The 22,013-nt window shown below is 39.4% G+C and overlaps 1 protein-coding gene across 1 annotated transcript in view; it reads right to left on the minus strand.

Moving 5' to 3' along the window:
* UVRAG (UV radiation resistance associated) overlaps nt 1-22,013 on the minus strand; it is an 85,322-nt gene that overhangs the window by 57,020 nt on the left and 6,289 nt on the right. Inside the window, exons 2-6 of the mRNA XM_030945701.1 lie at nt 14,217-14,334; nt 12,759-12,793; nt 10,835-10,996; nt 9,937-10,011; nt 7,707-7,792 (exon numbers count right to left, since the gene is read on the minus strand). Of these exons, the coding sequence (XP_030801561.1) occupies nt 7,707-7,792; nt 9,937-10,011; nt 10,835-10,996; nt 12,759-12,793; nt 14,217-14,334 (476 nt within the window). The remainder of the gene's footprint in view (nt 1-7,706; nt 7,793-9,936; nt 10,012-10,834; nt 10,997-12,758; nt 12,794-14,216; nt 14,335-22,013) is intronic.

Below are 22,013 nucleotides of genomic sequence, written 5' to 3' on the forward strand. Positions count from 1 at the left end.
AAATCAAATTTCTAAAGTGCATAAACACGTCAAGATGACTCCTGCCAGGTGAACAGTAACACCAGAAGAATTCAACAGGCCTTTCCTAACAAATCTTCATATAAGTTTCAATTCTCACTCTGAGACAGTGAGCAAGCCTAAGACTGCGATTCACTGAACAACTGAAAAGGAAGATGCACAAATTCAGACTGAATGTGTTCCAGGCTCCACCCAAAAAGAGAACAAGCACTCTCCACTTGATTGTGTTCTTCCACTCAAGGCCACACACCTGATAAAGTGCTTGTGACAGCAGAGCACAGGCTTATGGAATGGAGGAAGGAGGTGGAACACTAGCCAATATTCAGGTGACTCATGTTTCAAAGCTACATACTGCTGCACTTTCCTCCTGGAAGCCACCCCCAAATTCAAAGCTGAGTCTTCTTCCAAGGGAAGCAGAATTCTGCAGCTACAGTAGTGAAAACTCCCACCTAACAGGGACGGTCATAATGCTCTCAGGAGAGTTCTGCAGCTTCTTGGATCTATGCACTACCTGTCCTGCCCTGCTTTAATGAGCAAACTTATTAGAGCATTTTACCCACAACAAGATCTCTAATCTGTTTAATTTGTTCTCAGTCAAAATTTTGCCTTGACTTTCCCTGGTGTAGTTGGACAGTTCTGAGGATTTTAGAGACATGACTGCATTCACCAAAATCTTTGCCAAGGCTGAGAAAGAAAGCAACTCACAGCACCATTCTCATGGCCACATCCAGGACAAAGGTGTAAAAAAATAAACAGTCCTGATGTTCACAAAATCCTCCTTCTCAACAACTTTCAGATATCCATCAGTAAATACTTAGATTCTCCTTTGGTGACACTTCACTATTTAGATTAATGATAAGTAATGATAACCATCCTCATTTTCTACAATGAGAATGGTGAAACAACGGCACAGGTTGTTCAAAGTGGTAGTAGGTGCCCCATTTCTGGAAGCGTTCAACGCCAGGTTGGATGGGACTTGGAGCAACCTGGTCTACCATGCCAGGCAGGCAAGATGATCTTTAAAGGTCCCTCTAAACCCAAACTACTGAACAATTCTACAACATGCTGGTTTTCATCCAGAGCCAGAAAAAGGACTGGGTTCTGACTTCTCAGTATTGCTTCATTAATACCATCTTTTACACACTGTCACAAATAAAGAGGCAGAATAAAGCTACTTTTTAAGCCCTGCATAGCTTTGTCTAATTCCTCTCAAAAGCGCTTTGAAACAAAATTTGACCAAGCAAAGCTAAAAATGTGCCACTGCAGGGGTAGCTTATTGCATATGGCATATTAGGAAAATTGAAGATCAGAGCAGCAGCAAACTTAACAAACATGTGCTGCTCTTATGCTTCACGGACTGTTTCAACTTGTTATGACCCATGCTACTCTCTGCTACAGATTTTGGCAAAAGGCAGGCTTGTAAGTTTATTGTTCTAATGACTGAATAGCCTCAGTTCCCATACAGCTCAGCACCATAGAAGTAAAATGCATGGGAAGAGATTTGGCCAAAAGTCTGATGCCACCAATAAAAATCCCTAAGAAACCTCTCAAAATAGAAAAAAATCAGATCAGAGCTTTCATACCCATCACTACTTTTCAGGAAGCCCCACAGCACAATTCCAACCCACAAAGTTCTCAGGCAAAGAAGGATCACACTTGTTAAACTGTTTATCCATTTCAGTACTGCACTCTAGAGGTCTGATTCCAGCATCTATTTATTCGTCTTGGCCTTGGGCCACCTGGAGCTGCCTGTCCAAAGCCAAGGGGGGATGCCTGCCTGGTCTTGGCTGCCTTATGGGTACCAAGTGCCAAGTCTTCCAAGTGCAAATCTTTCCTGTTTAGAAACATCAAACCTGGCCATCACAAAATTCCCCCCCCGACGCTTATCACTAGCAAAGGGATGTTTTATCAGAGGAACTTGGTGATTTAAGAGCAGGTAAGAGGAATCCTACAACCTTTTCTACATTTAAGATGGTGTATGTCTGCATCAACTAGGAGAAGATGATGGCAACAGCAGTAGCAACACTGAAGTCCAAAAGTCTGCAATGTGATTGCCAAGATACTCTCAGAAAAAGCTAGAGCAAGGCACTGCAAGAGTATCAGGTTATTTATTAGTGATCACCTTTCCTGACCCATTCACATGCTACAAAAAAGATAGTGACTGTTCCACCGTGTGAACATCCATAACTGCAATGTTTAGAGAGGTTTTGATCACAGATGAGTTGGGACCCTTCTCTGAGTAAAGGACAGCAAAGAGAAAAGCTAGAAACAGGAGACTTAATTATCAATGCATCTTCTAAAATTTAACTAGATGTTTTCTGCATGTCCTTATCTCTATGCAGCTACCAGCATGCCACATAGAATAGGGTAGCAAAAAGCAACTCTTTTCCATGTAGTCCCATCTACTTCCTAGCTCCATTAGGTTCACTTCTTTCATGGAGATGAAGATAGAAGTAGAGGAACTTCAGGGAAGTTCAAAAGGCAGTACAGCTTTGCGTGGCTCACATCTGGATTTATCAGATGCTGCGCAACTCTCTGAAATCAGACAGCCAGTGATGAGAACATGTCTTCTTCCTGCCTTCCCTCCTTTTCACCCCAGTAAACAACTGGAAGCCTAAAGTTTGGAACTGCTACTTAAATCAAGCATACAATAGCAAAGTCTGGCTGAGCTCCTGGGCTGGTTTACACAAGACAAGTCAATGTTCCTGAGATACACCTCAGCACTGAGCAGCTTAAGCCCACGGAGCCCTTGTGCTGCTCTACCATTCCCTACTCAGAGCTTATGAAAAACAGTTTCACTTTCAGCATTATTTCCATGTGTTAAAAATAGCTGCACAAAGCTATTACATATAGATTTGGCATATGCAATCCCAGGGACTGTAGTCTCAGAGAAAATACATTGAGGAGCTACTAATAAGTTTTTCAGCTCCACAGCAGCCTACATTGACCATATATTTTGTCTTAACTTCCAGTTTCAAAGATCAAGTTCTGTTTGTTCAATAAAATTGTTAATAAAGATGGAAGATTTTAAACAAAAGCAAAATAGCTATTTAAAACCATCTTCCCTAAATTAAGCAGAGCTAAACAAAAGCTGATTTTATATCACGTCAACATGTTTTAGCCATGATCACTAGAAGGTGATTTTATGAATATCTCAGTTTTAGATCACAGAGAAACACTACCAACTTTGTATTCTTAAATAATATCTCTTCAGTGATGAGACATGCACTCTTCTTTAAATGAACAGTTATATTACAGATGGCAAACCCTGAAGCAAACTCTGTCACTTGAAGCATACCCTTGCCCCATGAGAGATAAATACCCAGAAGTATCATTCAAATCAAATTCTGCCAGATTAGACACTAATAATATTAAGCAGCTGCCTGGAGCGAGTCTTTTTACACAGCCCAGCACTCAAATTATGCCAATATCAGATTCTGTTGCTGGTTTTGTTGTAAAAGAACACATTTTTACAGCAAAAACACAAGCAAAATGTCTTCAATCTGCACTAAGTGGCTGACTAACCACCACAAACACACCATGCCATCTGCTGAAGAACAGTTAAGCCATAGAGACAGCAGTTCTGAATGGAGTAATAAAAACTGCTGGAAGCAAAACTTCAAAGGGGCAGATTTTCACTAGTTCTTAGAGTCCTTTTTGTCTCCAGGAAGAATATGGGAGGATTTCAGATATTCACATACTTAGAGACACGAACCAATTGCTCTCTGTCACAACAAAACAAAAAAGCAGTTGCAGAATACACTATATTAATTTTTGTATTTAGACATTGAAGTAAAATTTTATTACATAGCATTTTAAGCCCTTTCTTTAGTGATATCTCATCTTTCCAACACCACTTAATACTAAATGTCTATTTTTCAAAGCTTTAGGAAAAAAAAGGCTAGAAAACCAAGAGAATACAAAATATAAACCTATTCCCATTAGCACTGCAAACGTGCTCAGAACTTGATTATTGAGACATGTCCAGAACATGACCTCAGATGAATTTGGCCCATCCTGAGTGCTGTGTGAAAGGTGTTACTGTATAACCTATTACTACCAGCAACATAATGTTTAGAAAGTCTTTAAATTATCTTTTTTCAGGAAATATGACAAGAAACAAAAACCTCAGAATTCAAGCTTTCCAGTTGATGTGCTGAATTTTTGTTAGTTAGTCCTTTTAAAGCAAATGGCTGGAAGAACATTTGTCACCTTCTTATGGCACAAACAACTTCCAAGCAGCACCATGTTTGCCTGAGGATATTGTCCCTGGTCCCAGAAAAAGAAGGGTCATGAGCTGCAGAGGTGCTGAAACATTCTTTGTGTAAAGAGGAGTTGGCTGAACATTTAACTTTTTCCTCCTGTTTAACTGACTTATAAATCCACATAACTCAGCATCTGAACACAAGCACTGTTTTAATCCAATGCACAAAAAAAAATCTATTGTTCATGTACTCTGTCATTCCCAATTAAATTTAATAATCAATTTGAGCCAAGCACATACTTTTCATTAAGGTCAATTCACAAGCTTCATAAATTTTAACTATTAACTTCTGAGGAAAAAAACTACATCACTTCTTCCCCCAAAAGTAGTTTTGAAACACAGATCAACCACATAAGTTCTCACTGTGCAGCCAAGAGTTAGGGGATGAGCTAGAACCAGTTCTCTCCATTTTGGCTATCAGTGGCTTTGCCACATCTGGCAGCACAGTACCACCACAACTGGGACTCAGATCCCACTGTCACCAGGATTTGCTTCCTTTTGTAAAAGTTTAAATAAAGCCAGAACAAGCTGTTCTTCATATCCACATTTATTGTGAAAACATTAGGAAACCACATGTGCAGCCTGTGAATTTTTATTACAAACAAATATCTTATCATTAGAAACTCCTCAAAACATGGAATTTATGTGACCAGATGCAAATCTTTATGGTGTGGACACCTCAGTATTCTCTTTACAGCCAATGGACAAAAGAAGGAAGAGAGCAGTTCATTTCCTCCTTTAGGTTGCAAATGCAAGATATGGCTGGGGGTGTGTATTCTATTGCCATCTGTTAGAGATGCAGCAGTTTCTTCTGTTAATTGGGCCACCTCTTAAAAGCAGGTGGAGCAGTTTTTATCTCTTCCATTACCAATCCTCCCTCTGGGAGATATCTTCTGTTAATGGCCCATTGAGTGTCACTGCATGACTGATAAAATTGCAGCATCCCATTGCGAGATGCCCTGCCCAGGGGGAGGAGCCAAGCATTCCTAACAGGATATAATCTGAGACTTGGAACACCACAAGCAGCCTTTTTCACTGGTTTCCCAGAGGAGTAGCTTTCTTTTCCACTGGATTCCCAGAGGAAGGCCAGGCCCATCTACACCATCACTGGATCTTCAGAGGAAGACTACACCCTTCTACAGGATCACTGCTCCAACAGAACCACATCTGCCACTCTAGGAGGACTGCAGCCACCATTAAATTGGACTGCTACCAACACCCTGACCCACAGGGTGTCAGGCTGTATTCTGACTGTCAGTGTTGTTTTGTATTACTGCATTTTTATTTTTATATTTTTCTTTTAATTTTTAATTTTTTTCCTAATAAATAACTGTTCTACTCTCATACCTTTGCTTAAGAACCCCTTAATTTCAAAATTATAATAAATTGGAGGGAGACGGTTTGCATTTTCTGCTTCAAGTAAGGCTCCTGCCTTCCTTAGCAGACACCTGTCTTTTCAAACCAAAACACCTCCTAAGAAATTAGACACATCCTGTCTAATGAATCATAACTGAAATTATGCCCATCTCTCTCTTTTGTTCAAAGAGGAACACACTCATACAAACTACCTTTGGAAAGAGTTCATGGGCTGTTCATTGCTGGAGGAGGTGGCAACCAAACTGTTTGGTAGGAGAAAAAGGACACCTAACAAAAAGTGACTGGAGATTATTTTAAAACAAACACCATCACCAGGCTTTTTAGCTTGATATCAAAGCTAAGCAGCAGTATAGAAAAAACACATGTAAAAAAGCAGAGTTAATGGTGAGAGGGAATAGAAAGGATTCAAAACTACACAGAGGACTCTGCCTTAGTTCCTGATGAACTTTCCTAACTACAGAGAAATCAGACAAAGATGACACCTAGGCAGAGTCACAAATTACAGCTTCTAACTTCTGCGGGAACTAAACAATGCAATGTAAACCCCTTGATATGATATGCAGAATCCACTAAAACACAATAAGCAGCAGGCCTGGTTCTGAGGCTTGGAAAACACTGTTCCTTTTGGGACAAAATAGAAAAGGAGAATGTTTCAGCTCAGAGACAAAACTTAATAGAAATTAAACCCAACAGCATGCCTAGGCACTGTGAGAGACTTGAGCCTGGACTCTCACATCCCCAAAACAGAGAGAAGCTCCAGTAGTCAGGGTTCAAAACAGCACTGGTCATTCAACAAGGTGAACTTTATCACAGCTGACATCTTAATTTCTTGTCAGCCTGAGGAAAAACAGTCAGGCATGTTGAGAAGAAGGACTACAGATCAATTACACAGAGCTAGACAGGGGTCAAGTTCATGACCATAGTGAGTCTTTTTTTCTGCAATGTGCTTCATACTACATAGATGTGTACACAAAATGTGAAAAACCCTCCTGAATGAAGTAATCAGGGTACACTGCACATGTTTTCCTTCTTCTGTCTTACAAAGAGTTAATGTTAGGTAGTACAAGTTCTCTTCTAGAGGACTGTTCCAGAATGTAATCAGAACTTCCTAATACGCCCCCTGGTTGTTTCCCACTAAAAGCACAGAAAAACATTTAGAAAGCAGCCTTCAGTTGAAATATGCTTTACAGAATCAAGAAAGAGAACAGCGAAATTTTAAGAGAGCTTAAATAAGGACATCTGAATAGGCAACCTAAGCTGACTTCTCCTCTCTTCAGACAGGCAACACTGACACCTACTGTCAACACTGTCAAATGGATTTAACTTGTACAACTAATGTAAAAAGTAAAATGTTTACATAGACTTTTGAAAGCATATTAAACGTTTCCTATTCAGGAGTTTCCTTCATAGCACATCTACTGCCTTTACCACAGAACCGAAATTATTAACCTGTCTTGTAAAATGCCATTTAAATAGAGATCCCTCAAAACCAACTTATTGATAGTGGTGGACCACAATTATACCTTTTCATAACTAATATTTTTGAACTATTATAATTAAAGCAGATCTGAAAAAGGAGATCCTGTTGAACTTAATACTAGCACTTCATGTTTTTTATCACCAGAGACATTTAATTAGCCACCCAAAAGCAAAAACTACACTGTACCTTTCTTAGTCCACATCTGTGTTGGAGTAACTGGGTCTTGACTGTGTTTATTGCTGTTGAGAACAGAGTAGAGGCTTTCCACAGAAACTTGCCAACAAAGAAGCTCCATGATTTTGACATTTACAAGGCATGTCCAGCTCCACAGTCAGTCCTAGTTCAGAGCACTCAAGCATCTACAGGTCAGAAGCCCAGCGACCACCACTGAACACACATACACCACAGCCCAGCTCCTCACTACATGAGTATATTGGCACAACCTGGATATCTCCTTTGCACACTCCATACCAGAATGTTGGGGTTTTTTAATATGTGGAAAGATTCCTCCCACACAGACACTACAGAAGTTACAAGAGCTACACAAAATATTATCAAAAACCTTACCTAAGCAAAGAGAAGACATCGTAAGAGTTACGAACACAGTTCTGATCCACCTGGAGAAGGCTGTTCTTCAGGGTACCTGAGTGATCCTTCAGGAAAAGAAAGATTATTACTTTAAAAATAAAAAAACCCATCTTGAGTAAGAGCATGCACTTTTAATAGAATAAATGATCTTGCATTTAATGTATTTTAAATCTGTCTTTACACATGTTTTATCTACGGTAGGTAGAAACAATTTAAGGTGGCAATAACACCACTTACCTATAAAGGTATAAAAGACCTATCAGTTTATCTACGTTCTAGCACATAGTGTGTTTTCTTGAACCTTATAATCCATAACTGTCTGAATTTTATGCACAGAAACACTGTAAAGTGCAACTGACAGCACTGCCATTCTTCAGCTTCAGATCTGAGAGCCCACTTAGTCATGTGCAAGAGAATTACATTAACATGAGACAAAGCTCCATCCTTTATCTGTGCTGTAACACATTAAAAGATCAAAGTAATCTTAGTTTTGAGTGAACAAGTTTCTGGAAGTTACAAAGTAAGAATGAGGTAAGCTTGTTCTTTTAAGAGACCAGAGTATCCATTCTGCTCAAAAGGTATCAAAACAGAAAGAGAAAAACAGCAATTCCTCATGCTGCAAATGTCAGATATTGTATGACTCTGCCTGATATGGAAAAGCTCAAACTCCCAGAAAAGTTGCAAACTTAGAAGTGTTGCTTTACATGATAAAGTAAATTTTAAGCAGGTCAAGCCACCGGCAGCACTGTCAGAAAGATTATGGATTGTAGGGAAAAAAGGCACTTACTTCAGTGTATGAAGCAGCCCCATCTCGTACCTGTGGTCAGCCAGCTTTCCAACAGAGATGGATTCTACGTACCACAACCCCTGCCTAAAGAGTCTTTCCTGCCCCAACAAGAGTCTGTCTCCATACAGAAGATGTTGAAATTCAGAGGTAAACTGTTGCAGTGTGTTAACCACAGGACACACAGCAGACATTCCTCTCCACCAAAAATATGGTTCCATCTAAATAACCCAGAGATCTACACATTGTGTAGCACAGCATATTGCTACAGAGGCACCATCCCAGCACCTCTCTCAGCTCCTCATTTTCATACTCAAGACACCGGATGCTAAAGGCTGAAATCCAGACATCTCTCCATTAGAAAAATACCAAATTAAAAACATCTTAATGTCTGTCTGAGAGAAGTAGGATGGTGGCAAACTGAAAATGCACAAGTTACCATCATCACCATGCCCTATCCCTGAAAATGTTCAAGGCCGTGTTGGATGGGGCTTGGAGCAACCTGATCTAGTGGGAGGTGTCCCTGCCCATGGCAGGGGGCTGGAATGAGATGGTCTTGAAGATCCCTTGCAACCCAAACAATTCTATTATATGATTCTATAACCAAAACCAAGAAGTACCTTTAAACCTTATGAGCATGGGAACAAGTCCTGACAACAACCAGAAAAAGAAGACAATGTTCCCATCTTTGAATTCAGGCCCAGGCTGTCAGTACTGAAATCTTGAAAAACAACTGCATCCTGCTTCAGGAAAACTGAATGCAGAAACTGCAGCTGTGTGTCAAGGAGTCATTTCCTCTCAATTCAGGGCCTCCTTAACACAACCTATCTATACCACAGTACTGCCACCAACAATTTGAGATTTAAAAAAAACTGTCAGAGGCACTATTTACAACAGGTAAGTTTAAAATTCTTCATCATCAATTAGGTAATAATCAGAGACAATATTGGATGGAGAGGCACAAATTCTGCAGTGGATCCTTGAGGAAAAAACTCATGGGGTAAAACAGGTGCAGCATGAGCAAATAAATAGCTTCCCATTAAAGACCTACAAACTCTAGGCTTCAGACTCATAACGAAACTTTGTGGTTTTATACATGCCATGAAAATGAGTCTTAAGAACCACATCACTTTCACTATGTCTTATGTTTGAATGAAATGTCTGCCTCAAAGAATACAGTCAAAGCTTATTTTCAGTACTCAGGTTTTTGGACCCTAAATGCTACACTTCAGGTCTTTTCAAAACATCACAGATATCCATGCAACCAAGGCAAGATATTAGTTCATATCTTTCATGTCAAAAAACTACTCCTTCTCAAAACAAAGCACTTCAATGTTCTCAGCATCCAAATGTGAAAAATCAATCTGACAGGTTGAATTTCAGTTGGTCACCAGTACCAACAAACCAGAACAAACACACCCTTACCTTCTGTTCAAATGAAGCTCCATAATAACCATCATTGAGACCAAAAATAATCTCATTTGGGTTTCTTGCATGGATCTGTAGGGAAGGAAGAAAACAAATCACTCTACAGCCAGCTTACTGCAAGTTTTCACATCAAATGAGCACAAATTGGTCCAAAAGTTTAAAGCAGTTTTTCAGCACCTGTAATTCTAGAAGTACACAAAAACTCACAGAAAACTCAATTTAACATGGAAAACCTGTTTACTCCACAGATTTAGCAACAGTCACCATATTCAGCCATTCGACTTTGAAATCAGAAACACCAGACAGAGCATCTTTCCTATTACTGCATTTCCAGGTGACAAAAATAAATTAAGATAGCTGGAAACTAAACAGAGGTAAGACTCAAGAGTTTGGTGTGGAGAACAGAAGGCTCCAGGGAGACCTTATAGCCCCTGCCAGTGGCTCAAGGAGCTCCAAGAGAGCTGGAGAGGGACTTTGGACAAGGGGAAATGACTTCTCCCTGCCAGCGGGCAGGGTTAGATGTGATACTGGGAAGAAATTCTTGGCTGTGAGGGTGGTGAGGTCCTGGCACAGGCTGCCCACAGAAGATGTGACTGCCCCATGCCTGGAAGGGGGCCATGAGGGGCAGGTCTTAGAACACCCTGGTCTAGTGGAAGGTGTCCCCACCCATGGTAGGGGGTGGAACTGGATGACATTTAAGGTCTCTTCCAACCCCAACCACTATATGATTGTATGATTTAAAGCTCTGATGTAAACTAACATGAATATCTGTAATCAAACTTTAAAGTACAATCTTTAAACACATTCATTTCCTTTCTCAGCATTCTATATATTAATTCATCCAGATGTTCTGTTTCCTGAAGAAAAAAGCTGAGAAAAAATATTTTCACATTACCTGCTGGCCCAAGTACTTTAATCCATCTAAATTGACCTTCCATTCAATCAAAAGCTGAAAGTGTTCCTTCTTGCCACCCCAGATCCTCACAACAAAACAAGAGACAGAGGTATCAAGATGATCAGGCATTATTCCAAAGTCCAGACTCCTCCATGTTGGATTCTAAGTATTCAAAGAAGGATAAATACAGTTTAAACAAGCTGAAACTAGTCCTTAAAGTAACAATTCAGAAAGCAGCAAAGCCTACCTCAAAGATTTTTAAAAATGTTAAGAATTAGGAACAACAGCCATTTCAAGCTCTGCTGCTTCCTTACATGGTTTGCTAGAGAGAATTCCTCTGTTAAAAGGTACATGCTGTAAAGTACTTCAGAAACTGTGAATGGGCTTTGCTTCTTTCCATTACAAGACATCAAAGAATTTACTTCAGAAATTAATAATTCAGTTTAACCAAATCAGGAACTTTCAAAATGGAAGTAATGTTCCTTTCACAATTATAATTCAGCTTCTGAAAACCAGAGTATAGCATGTATTCCCAAAGTTAAATGCTGATATATTCCCCAATAATTAAATTTGCAGAACTTGCTGACAGATTTGTTTACATTCTTCTCCTCTTGACTGATGCTCAATCTTCAAATGCTATCACTAAAAGCTCATCTTTACTCCACGAGATCAGACTTGCACCTGGAGCTTTTCAGAACCAACACACATTAAGCTAAACTGCCAATTCCACCAGAACTCAGATTTGCAAAGATGACGTGTTCCAAGAATTTCCACTCATCTCTAACAATATCTAAAGAACTGACCCAAGCTGTAACAAAACCAAGTCAATCCAACATTATTAGTGCCAAGAGACAAAAGGGCATCCAAAATCAGAAATGGGAAAGTGCTTTTACTTATATTTATTTCTCTCCTTCCTCTGCTGAACACAGAAACAGTAGCTCTTGCAAAACAAAAGGTAGGAATCCACCACCCCAAGAAAGAATTCGCCTTCCCTTCTAGTGCTTAAGCAGCTTGGAAAAGGCCTAGCATCCCTGAACTGGAATGAGTCAATTTGAAATAGGATGCCTCTGAAAAGAAGGGAGAGGCAAAGTTACCCAGCGAGGATTACAGAAGAAATGCATTAATCAAGTCCTCCTAACAAGAAGGAGTATTTCATAGGTATTCAGGCATAAGAATACCAGGTCATTCAAATACCCATAGGTTATATACAGGATGTCCTCAAGACATCTTTTATTTAGATTTTTGTTATTCCATCTCTTATATCCTGTGGTTAGTTTCCCTTTTCGTTTTTCCTTTTCCTGATTTAGAACAGACAGAACTAAAAATCCTAACAACTCATGAGAGAAACTGGAGAAGTCAGCAGTCCGGAGTAAGCAGACAGCTCCTCCTTCATTCAGGAGGGTTTCAAAGCATTTACCCAGGGTGCTATGAATGGAGCAGTTCTACCTAGTTAAAAAGTCTTCAGCAGGTTTTCAAACTCCCTTAGCCAACATCTGCAACATCCTACTCCTATCCTATTATTACCCTTCCTCATTTGTAATAATAAATAAACTGTTTAGTTCTGGCCCCTTCATTCATCTAAACTGAGAAATTTAGAAGATCTAACATGTTTTCAAACTTCAGTTTCTTACAGCTATTAGCTCTTCAAAGAATATATGTATATATCTGGCAGGTACATGTTCCTTGCTGTTTTCCTACACAACTCAAAGATGTTAACAGAAATCAGCATTTCTACTACTCAGCAGGTCCCTATTCTAGCCCTCATGAAGAGAATCTGAAAGGGAGGAGAAGAACACAATGCTCCTAACAGAACCAAACAGTGGAAAGACACGTTAAACAGTTATGGTATTCAGCAGAGAAATCAATATACTGCACTAAAAATACAATTTTTAAAACAAAGTTTTTCAACATTAAAGTAACTTACCAGAGAATTCTTGATCACCTCACTCTTATAAAATTCTAAAGAAAAATAAGTAAAAAAATACCTTTAGATTAGCTTAAACACTGATACAAATCTTAGTGAAACAGAAAAAAACAAAATAAGTAACAATCAAGAAAGACAAATGTTAGTGGGTCCAGTTTATTAGTAACTAATTCATAAAATAGACTTTGAAATTCAGTCATACTTTTGACTAAAATTACTCCTTCACACTTACTTATTACAAGTCATTATTTAAATTTAGTATTTCATCTTTATACCCATGATAATCCTCAAGTTTTACAAGGCTTTGATTTCTGAGAGAAGAACATGGCAAGGTAGTTAACAGATTTTGGATGACATATGCAAAAATGACTGGCTTGCCACACTGGTTTGCTCTTCCTGGAACACAGCAGCTTGGATAAATTAATTACAGCACTTTCCTGCAGAGCGATGGTGACCTGTTCCACGTGCTCAGAGAGGAAACAGCCAAGTTACCTGACAAAGGTGCCAACAACCCTGTACTTAAATGGAATAAGCAACTGCTGGTGCATGAACCTTGGCTTTCCCAGTCAAAGCAAGAGCTTAAAAAACTTTAGACAGCTCTAGAGGCAGGAATACAGATTTTGTACAATATCCCAGCCCAGTGGAACCAGGGATAAAGCTTTGATGAAGTGCAAAAGAGTCCCTAACACCAAACACTGCAGAAACAGTCATCAGTATCAGGTTCAACCAACCACAACAAAGTCCAGGCAGCAAGCTCAGGTTTTGCATTCTTATCCTTCTAAAACACCAACCTTGGTAAAAAAAGCAAGGCAAAGTGCCAGATGTGTCACTGTGCCAGATGAAAATAAAAATTAAGAGAAAATCAAAATTCATCGCCAATCACACAAAAGGAGCATGAAAACATATTTTTAATAACATCTCTCCACAATGAACTATATACCGTAGTGGGAAAGAAAAGCAAGAAGGAGAGGAGATCTAATGCTCAAACACAATTATCTAAACTAGAACAGGTGCCTGAATGCTTCATGTCATTGGTTGACAATTCTAGTTTTTGAGAACTTTGATAACAGTATGTGCTGATGTATGCTCTGTACAACAGCTGGTATGCACAGAGTGGGACACTCTTCCCCACAAAAGGCAACCAAAGCTCCAAAAGCTTTAACTTGTATGTGCCCTTGGAAGTTCCCAATTTCTTACATCATCACTCAGGGAAGAACAATGACAAAAACAAGCTGATTTAAAAGACTACAAAATCTGTCATTTGTTTTGCCTCCTTGGCTGCTAACACTGAAAGTTCATGAAATTGAGGAAACTCAAGAGCTCTTTTCCAGTGTTAGCAAAGGTGGTGCAACTAACAGCAGAAAGTTGTCAAGGCCAAAAAAAAAAGAAGAAAGAGAATTCGTATCATGAGAATTCAAAGATTAACTAGCAAAAAGGTTGATAGCAAGCCTGGTTTACCTTTGTAGATCTTGGTGTTATCACACAAGTGAAGAGTGAAGTACGTATCCAAGAGGCGATGACCGTTCTTATTAATAATGTTACGTGCAGCAATATTCCGAAGGTGACGAAGACGGCGCTAAAAATAAGAAAAAAACTTCAAATAATTTTTGAAAATTAACCCTTTCTTTTTTTTCAGAGCATTTTAATGATTCCCAAAACAGTGTTGTAAAAAAAAATCCCACCAAACACTCCATTTTCTCTGTCAGACAACAAGTGTAAACAGCCAGGATTCAGCAAAGCCACAGGACAAGCAACAAGCACCTACAAGCTTGGATTAAGCAACTCTGATATTCAAGAGAAACTATTCTTATTCATGTCCTGTATGTCATTTTTATCCCACATGACTAAATCACCCCGACTCTTTGAGCAGTTCCAAGCAATGTGACACTATCAGCTTCAAACACAGCAGCAGCATCACCAGATGTTTTGCATCATCACACTGGAAACACTTCCCAGCCAAAGCTATTTTCAACAAGCATTAATGGACAAATAGCTCAAACAAACCACCACCTAATCCAGAGCTATAAGGAACTGGCTGAACAAAGCTTCCTGATTTCATGGTAATCCTGAAAACTGCTCTAACAACCTTAAATAAAATACATCAGGAAGACACATCAAGATTTTCAGGGAAAATTCAGGGCACAGTGAAATTTGACATTTTCACTGTCAGTTACCATCTGCTGTGATGAGAGAGTCCTTTTCCCTTGGAATGAATACAGCAGGATATGTCACTAAAATATTTAGTTTAAGTGATTTTACCCAACTCTAACATTCTCTTGGTTTACTACAATACTGCACCTTGAATGAAAATCATCAGATCAAATCAATCTCTCTCTCCCACCTCTCTGTGCCCAACAGCTTTAATAGTTGTGGCTAAGGTCTTAGCTTCGAGGCACATCACACCCTTAATCTTTGACAAATATTTTATAAAACTTCTTATAAAATTTAACTAGTTAACAAAGCAATTTTGTAGGACTGTCACACTTAAATCATTGCTTAGCTGTTGTTCCTATTTTAACTTCCAAGACCCCTGCTTCAAACAGCCTCTCATGAATGCAGCACTCAGTGAACTGCCAACTCATATACATAAAGTTCTCACTAAATCCTTCATCGTCATATTTTCCCAATCAATCTCTCAACTCACCAGTGTCTCACCCACTACCATGGGGATGTTGACAAATGGCTCCACATACTTTGTGGATCACCACAATACACCAACAAACCTCAAAAAACTGCTTAGTGCATACTTTTACCTCAGAGTTCATCTTACACCATTTTTTCCCAGAAGTGTCTTTATTTGTAAGGCTGAATCCACCTTAAAAGCTGATTAACCAAGCACATTTTAAAAGCTTTTGAAACCAAAAGACAATTTTTCTGTTTCTTGCTTGTCTTAAAGGCTTTTAACAAGAGCTGAAAGGCCATAATCTGTTTTAGAATCATAGCATGACACTTTACATCACTTCACTCCAGTGATATATTAGTTTTCCTTTATGGAAAGGTATGAGGAATATTCAATTTTTGTTTGACAGCCTAAAAATCACTGATGGAGTCATTCCATTCAAAGTCTGTTTATGACTTAGACTATAAACACAGCCTGAGATGGGATGCCCAGGTACCTCTAGTATATACAAAAACTACAAAATTAAAAACAAAAAAACCCAACCAACAAAAAACATTCTGTGAGACTACATGGTCTTATTTTCTTAGAAAGTGGTATCAAAAATGTCAACAGAAATATTAAGCCTCGCTTAAAAGAAGCCACATGGACCTTTAACATTTTTTCACACCTAACCTCAAAGCTAGGTAGCTTCGCTGGCTGTTTTTATATGCAACTGAAACACTCTTTAAGAAACGTCTTTGCACACGAATTTTGCTACCTAAAAATGATTCAAGAATTTTATGTGTCATCTCTTTTAATTGACATCAGTAGCAGAGAAATCAATCAACTACCACACTCATTCCCTTCATTTTTTGTATCTTTTTTTTCCTTTCATCCCTTACAAAGAACCAAACAGTCCATACTGTACCCTAACTAAGACAACAATTTTCTCCAGGTCTCTTTAGGATTGCAAACTAATTTGTGTGCTTGCTTTAAGTAATATGCTTCATTTATTAGCTCTCAAGCAAAGTTAAACAAGTTTCTTACAATTCACAGTACACAATGAGGTCAACGAGGTTTGGGGAAAAAAAACACAAAAACTGTGGAGTGTCCTAACCTACACCTGCATCTCTGAACAAGATGTGAGTCCTTATCTCCATGATTTGTGACTTCCTTGCACCCTTCAGCATCTGGGGGTTAAAGTCTCACTTCTCCTAAACCTGTTGGAAAAAGATAATTAAATCTGGGGCCATGAGGCCACAACATAGTTAAAAACTTAATGCGCAACAGGTAATGAATGTCTAATTGAATCTCCAGCTTAGCCAGAACTCTCCTCCTATCCATTTAGTGAAGTCACGATGACAGAGAGACTTGAATCCTGACAATAAATCTTTCCATTAGCCCACTATGTTCACTGATATGATATTGAATTATTCAAATTTCCTCAGAACTCTACACCAGCAATATTCAGAGTTAATTAACCTCTCCTGATCAAGGATAATTAGCTTAAACTAGGAGACTATCAGCTACAAAGACATACCCAAAGACAACTGAAATAGGTTCTAAAATTCCTCATCAAGGGCTTTGTTTTGTGACCAAGTAAATATTATTTTGAGGGAAGTTTTAAGTATCTAGTGTTACCTCCTATGCATTTCGTATCATTTTGTGCTGGAGACATTGGAATACACAAAACAAAAACCCCACTGTGTTGCAGCTCAGCTAGCACCAGCATCAGCCGAACACTGCCAACCCCCAGCACTGCACCACCCTTTCTTGTTCCTTACACCATAAATAAGCACTTGTGCAGCTGCTCACAGAATCATATCTGGGAACCAGTGTGGATGGAAACTAACCACCTCTCCCTTTTCCTGGGTTAGCTTCACCAGCTCACTTCCTCAGTTTGGCCGGACCACATGGCTGGACAAGCAGCTGAGCAGACCAAGGAGGGGACAAGGCAGCAGCAAGAGGCTGAAGGCAGAGAATGGCTGGAATGAAACCATCAGCTTCAAGTGTACGTGGAGCAACAGAGCCTGGCACTGCCATGAGCCACACGGAAGGCATTTCACAATGAGGTACCAGAGCATTTCAAACTGCAAAAGCACCTCATTTTAGAGAATAAACTAGTACACTCTATGTTGAATGCAGCAACTGCAGATAATACACAATTCTTTCATTTCCTCCTCCTTCTAGGTGAAAGTGCTGAAAAGGGTCCCTTTTTTTTAATGACAAGTTTCAGCTATTTTGCTCTTTCTGTAAAAGTGTGAAGAAATCTTCATCATGAGGGAGGATTCACCCAGGACAAGATGCTCTGCACCAGAACAGTCATTCTAAAAAGTTCACCTTAAAATTCAAAATACAAGGGCTAAGAAACAATCTAAGAGCCTTGGCAGCCTCATGAGTCACTTAACTTCAAAAAGGCCAGCGTGAGTGCAAGATGACAGTGCAGGACCTGTTTTAATTTTTAAAAAAGAGAGCAAAATGTGCAATGAGTATAGCTAATTTTCACTGTTATTTCCTCAAAGAGTTTACAGGTTACCAGCAATACAGGACTGAAGACCTCAGAGAGGCATCTATAGCAAGTATCTTAGTGAGATATCCAACAGCAAAAGAAGTTATTTTTGCAGAATTAATACCATGGAAAAGGTTGTTTAACTTTTTCAATAACTCTCAATTCAGCACATGCAGCCTTAACAGGGGCATATCTGGATCAGCACTTAGCATAGTAGTACAGCAGGTCTAACAGGTCATTCTCAGGGGGTTGTGACACAAGTTATTTTGGTTACAATTGTCCTAGACCTTTGCAATTCCCAAGAAAGCCAATGGAGCAGTGAAATTACATTACACGCCTGGTTATCCTTTGCTGTAATTGCCATTCTGAGCTGCATTTGATTAAAAGCAACAACATGTTGATTCACACGAAAGAAATTAGTGCTTCCTTCTATGTTGAAGACAAATGACTACAAACCAGGAGAAGAGATACACTTATTTTCCATTAGGAGAAATCCTGAGAAGCTTGCATTTTAAAAGCCCTGCTGCATCTAAAGATAGCACAGGTCATAAGCAGACAGCTATCCCAAAGATACATAGAAAGTCTGATCAGGAAAGCTGTAGGAGAGATCTGAAAAGCAGAATCTACCATCAGGTTTCATTCCTTATGCCTGCAGAGGCAGAACAGCACTTTCCCAAAACAGTACAACAGCATCTTAACAGAGCTCCTGTGGAGCACAGCAATACCATCCCTGCTCAGCAATTGCCAGCTTCACTCAAAACAAATCACACTGCTCCACAATCAAGTATTTTCATCATCAGCCTTGTTAAGACAGCTTTTTCATCAGATGATTCTAGACAGTCTGCCACATCTTTTGAGACCTAAAGGACTGAAACTGTCTGGTCCCTTCATGCTTCAGTTCCCTCAACACTAAGATACCATAACCTTTCACTACCTCTGTGTAGAATGCCACCTTCAGCATGTTCCCATCTGGCACAATGTGTTTTGTGCAGTCTCATGGTGAGGATCAAAAAATTAAACCAAGGTAAAGCTGCCAAAACCAAAAGTTAGTGAGGGTAACTAACTGGGTAAGTAAGGATAACATCTGGCTAAATTACTCCAATTCAGCTCCCTACAGCTGCACAGATGTGCCCACCACAGAAGAGGACAGAGGAGGCAGACTTCAACACTTAAGTTTCTTCACGGCTTAAGCTTATCCAGATGCCACTCTTTGCTTTCCTCCGGGCCTGAGAAACAGAAGGGATAAAGCTAGTCACTGTTTTTTGTCTAATAATCTGGTATCATTAATAAAAATCACTGCAGAGGTGATGCAGCAGGGAGGTAAGAAAAGGGAGCAAGTCTAATGAGAGAGAAGTGCACTGTTGTTAACACAAGGTCTGGACTGCTCATGGCAGGAGAACAGGACTACCTACAACAGCCTCAAGTATTCATGGAATTTCAGAATTATTTGTTCACGGTCATAAAATGGGTAGCAAAAGTAAGCATGGAGAGTTCTGATCCCTCTTCCATCTTAACCACTTCATTATTCCCTTACAAGAATCTGATGACCCTCAGAAAAAAAAAATAATGTCAGTATATCCAGGCTGGATGAGAACACAGTCAAACACCATTTTCTATTTCTATTTCTATTTTCTATTTCTATTTCTATTTCTAAACACCATTTTCACTGACTCTAGTTCTGGCTCCAAGTATCAATTGTGAAGCTCAGGTCACTAACATGGGCAACAGCAAAGCCCATTCTAATCACATGGAGCCTATCATGCTGTCGGCAGCTGGGATGATCTAATGGCTCACAGCTGGCAAAAGGGGGAGGTCTGTCTTCTCCTTGTCCCACATCTGCCTTCTCCCAGTAGCACAGTCTTCCCTCTTTAGCACTGGCTCTTTTAGTAATGCTGTTCATGAATTCTACTCTCAGCAGGCCCTTTGACATGCTAAATAAATTTGCAAAGGTGTCAAGGAAGTATCTGAACTTAAGCAAGGCAGGCAGGTTGGTTTCTTCCAGCAAGAACCATCCAAGATGCCATCAAACAGTCCCCTCCATGAATGGAGGGTTTGGCTGAAAACTGCCAGATGTTGCTATGTGACAGTGGGCTCACTGCACCCATGGCCATAAGCAAGTTTCAGAAATTCCATCAAGCAGATTTTTAAAGAATTTTATAAACAGAAATACATTTTCCAGAATCAAGCTTAAATTCAATTGCCCAGGGAGAAAGTTTTATATATCTGTGACTGAATTTGAAAAAGGGTGCCCCACTCATCCCATTTCTGATGACTTCCCATACAACCCATGTAACCAGAAACTTACTTTTGCCTGAAATGTAAATACAATGGTAAAATCAGCATTAAGAAGGCTGGGAAATCATCTTGTACAAGCAAACTAGAAGTTTACATAAATTACTTAGCCCAAATTCACCAAAATTAATCACCACTCAGGGCTCTCTCAGAGGCCTGATGAGCTGAAAAGCAATTATTGTATTTCCAGAACAAAGAACTTTCAACACTGGCTAAAATTTCAGCACCAGGTCTACTTCCTTAGCCTTTAATGGAGTACCCTAGACAGCCTTCATCTCTGGGCACCATCTCTGTTTTCAGACTGGTGCCTTCCTCACAATTCTGTCAAGGAAGTAAATTCCCCGAATTCTTTTCAGATCAGGATCAGCTCTGACTTCTGTATGACATGGTACACACTCTGTTTTTACCTGGCTTTCACATGAATTTCATAGCTTGGTTCCTTGCTTTATGACCCACAGAACCTCTGGAAGAATTTTAACAAAATCCTTCCAACTATTTTAGCATTAAAGCAGAAGGCAAAGATTAGTTAGCAACACAAATGTTACTACAGCAAATCCACTGTTTTTGAACTGAAAGGACCTGAGCTTGCAAGTCAGCTATTTGGATGTCTGCATATTTGTCAGAATTAAGTCATTAAAACAGAGGGCTCTGTGTGCTTTGGAGCTCATAGCAGACAGGTTGAGCTGTGTCTTTTTCTTAAAAAGCACAAAACCTCCAGCCTTAAAACAAAAAATGGTTACCAAAATATGATCTATATTTAGTCAACATGAGCATTATTTATTATCACAGCACTGCTCTACACCTCCATATTGCACCTTCCAACTTCCTCAGTTTAATTTCAATTTAATTCCTTTTTTTTTGAAGTGCAGCATATCTCACAGAAGGTTTGGGTCACCTCCACTGCAAAACATAAAGCTTTTAACATCCAAGAAATGTATATGGCAAGTTTAGGCATTACTCAGATGTACAGTTACTTAAAACCACAGGAAGGGTATGAAAATGCTTGTACTCTAATTTACACACTTGCTAGGAAGATTTATGAGGTTCACAATTTAACAGTTTTCCACAGGTCAGAGTCAAGAGAATCAAATGGGCTTTCAGATCTACTTCTGATGCAAAGCAGAAGCATTTGACAAGCACTTTTTGTGGGACACACCATAAGGAATTTTAAGGAATTCTATTTTAATGTCTTCCAGCACACACTTGAAGACAGCGAGGCCCTCAAAGCTACGTAGCCATAATTAGTTCATATACAGCCATAAGTAGTTCAATGAATCACTTGTAGTTCTCCTTCCTATCTCCCTTTCTCCATGTCAAATGACCACCAGCCATCCAGGAATTCCTTTCCCTTTTTAAGATTAAGCTACTTTCTTGCAAGTGCCTTTAAGAAAACAATTTCTACTAGGAATCAGAACTGAGGACAACATTGGTTCAAAGATGCACTGTAGGAACACAACTACACTTTTTTTCCTGTGAAGGTGCAACACACTCACATACATCACATACCTCACATTCCCAAAGATCTCATGCAAGGAACCAGATACACTGAACCTGCGCAGAATGATTTACCCAGACTAAATGAGCACAAGAAAAATGGAAGCTATTTCATCAACATGGGCTCAAAGCTTTCTAAGATGCACAATTGTGAATTTTAGTTTACAGATCCTTAAATCAAAGCGTCTCCTTTCCTTTACACTTCTGGGCATCTGAAAGGCTTTTGAAAGTTTCCCTTAAGAAGGGAAACAGCTATGTAGTTTTCATGTGAACACCTCAAGGGTCAGTACAGGTTTCTAATCATCCACAACCCCTGCCATGGCTACTCCTGCTTCTGCACTGCACTGAGAGCTTCAGCAGG

The sequence above is a fragment of the Camarhynchus parvulus genome, chromosome 1 (assembly GCF_901933205.1).
Source record: "Camarhynchus parvulus chromosome 1, STF_HiC, whole genome shotgun sequence".
In the NCBI taxonomy this organism is placed as follows: Eukaryota; Metazoa; Chordata; class Aves; order Passeriformes; family Thraupidae; genus Camarhynchus; species Camarhynchus parvulus.